General features: G+C 62.2%; 1 protein-coding gene across 1 annotated transcript in view; it reads right to left on the bottom strand.

The window, feature by feature from the left end:
* The window catches only part of SLC16A5 (solute carrier family 16 member 5), an 8,110-nt gene extending 7,471 nt beyond the window's left edge, over window positions 1–639 (bottom strand). The window contains exon 1 of the mRNA XM_045299496.1: window positions 371–639. Within this exon, the coding sequence (XP_045155431.1) occupies window positions 371–569 (199 nt within the window). The 5' untranslated portion in view covers window positions 570–639. The remainder of the gene's footprint in view (window positions 1–370) is intronic.
* Between the last annotated feature and the right edge of the window lie 873 nt (window positions 640–1,512).

The following is a 1,512-nucleotide window of genomic DNA, read 5'->3' as shown; positions in this document are numbered from 1 at the left end:
CCCCCGAGTGGGTCCCCTTGGGTTTCCCCCACCATCCCATGGAGTCAGGGTGCTGGGTGCTGACTGCTGCCCCCATTCTGCAGAGGGGGGAAACTGAAGTTCAGAGAGATCACCCAGCTGAAGCATCCAAGAGATTTGGTTGGCTGACCCCAGCCCTGGTTCCACAGGAAGCCCAGCATACCGAGGGCCTGGCCTGTGGGGCCACAACTCAGGCCAGCTGGTTTCTTGCCAAGGGGCTGGCCCTGCTGGAACCGGGTGAAATAACCAACAGTTACCCCACAAGGCAAAGTCTGTGCAGGGAGAACCCAGATGGCAGGGAACCGTGGCTCCCTCGCACCAGTCCCACCTGTCCCGTCCCCTGGCTGCTCACCTCCTGCATGGAGCACCGCTGTGAGGATGGAGGGGAACCAGGACGTCTCGCTGTTGCTGGCCTGGAAGTCATGTTGCAGCTGCGTGAAGAAGACGCCGGTGCAGGTGGGGAAGCCCAGGGTGAGGCCCTGGCTCAGCATGGAGGCCAGCAGCACCGCCCAGGCCCAGCCGCCCTCCTGGTGCTCCAAGGTGCGGGGCATCCTTTGCGCCCTCTGCCGCTGGCAAGGACACCGCTGCCCGGGGCTCCTGCAGAGGGGACAGAAAGGAGCCGATCAGCCTACCCTCTGCTCACCTGCCACCTCCCCCCAGGCCAGCCGAAACCTGTCCTTTCCTCCTGCCTCTACACTGGGTGGCACGGTGGGGCACCGCCCCCTGGAAGGTGGCCAGGAGCCCACACACAGTGGCCTTGGCATCTCCTTTGACCCCCTTCCCAGGGCAGGCAGGGCAGGAGGGGTGGGCGGGACATCAATGAGTCAAACCAGGGGATGAAATTCTTGCTGGTGGTTCCAGGGCTTGAAGGTGGGTATTTGGCCATCTCAGGCCGGTCCTGTCCCTCCCCACCCCTACTCAGGAGGCACTGAACAGCTGCACCACGCAGAATGGAGGCGACCCCGGGCCGGGGTCCTCCCCATGACCTCGTGGGCACACAGAACATTCTCTGCACACGGCACAGACCTTGATAGTGTCCGATCAGTAGCAAAGTCCACTGTCCCGGCTGTTGCAAAGGCCAGGTGAGTAAGCTGGGGCGGGGTGGGGCCTGGCCACCCCCACAGCTAGCGACAAGGCATTCTGGGGGTGGGTGGGGGAAGCGAAACCACCCTGCAACAGGGAACGCTCAGGACCATATACCTGTGCTGCCTAGCGACCTGCAGGACTTCCCTCTCTGGACATGCGCAGCGCGCGCGCGTGTGTGAGCGCGCGCACACACACAGCTACACTGTCACAGGGTCCCTAACTCTGCAGGACAGTGACTGCAGGTTTCCCTCTTTGGACACACCTAGCATACACACACACACACACACACACACACACACACACAGCTACACTGTCACAGGGTCCCTAACTCTGCAGGACAGTGACTGCAGGTTTCCCTCTTTGGACACACCTAGCATACAGACACTCACACACACACACACACACACA

Source organism: Echinops telfairi, unplaced genomic scaffold (assembly GCF_000313985.2).
Source record: "Echinops telfairi isolate 266 unplaced genomic scaffold, ASM31398v2 ScPeMD7_7458;HRSCAF=8496, whole genome shotgun sequence".
In the NCBI taxonomy this organism is placed as follows: Eukaryota; Metazoa; Chordata; class Mammalia; order Afrosoricida; family Tenrecidae; genus Echinops; species Echinops telfairi.
This window is presented reverse-complemented; position numbering and strand designations above follow the sequence as displayed.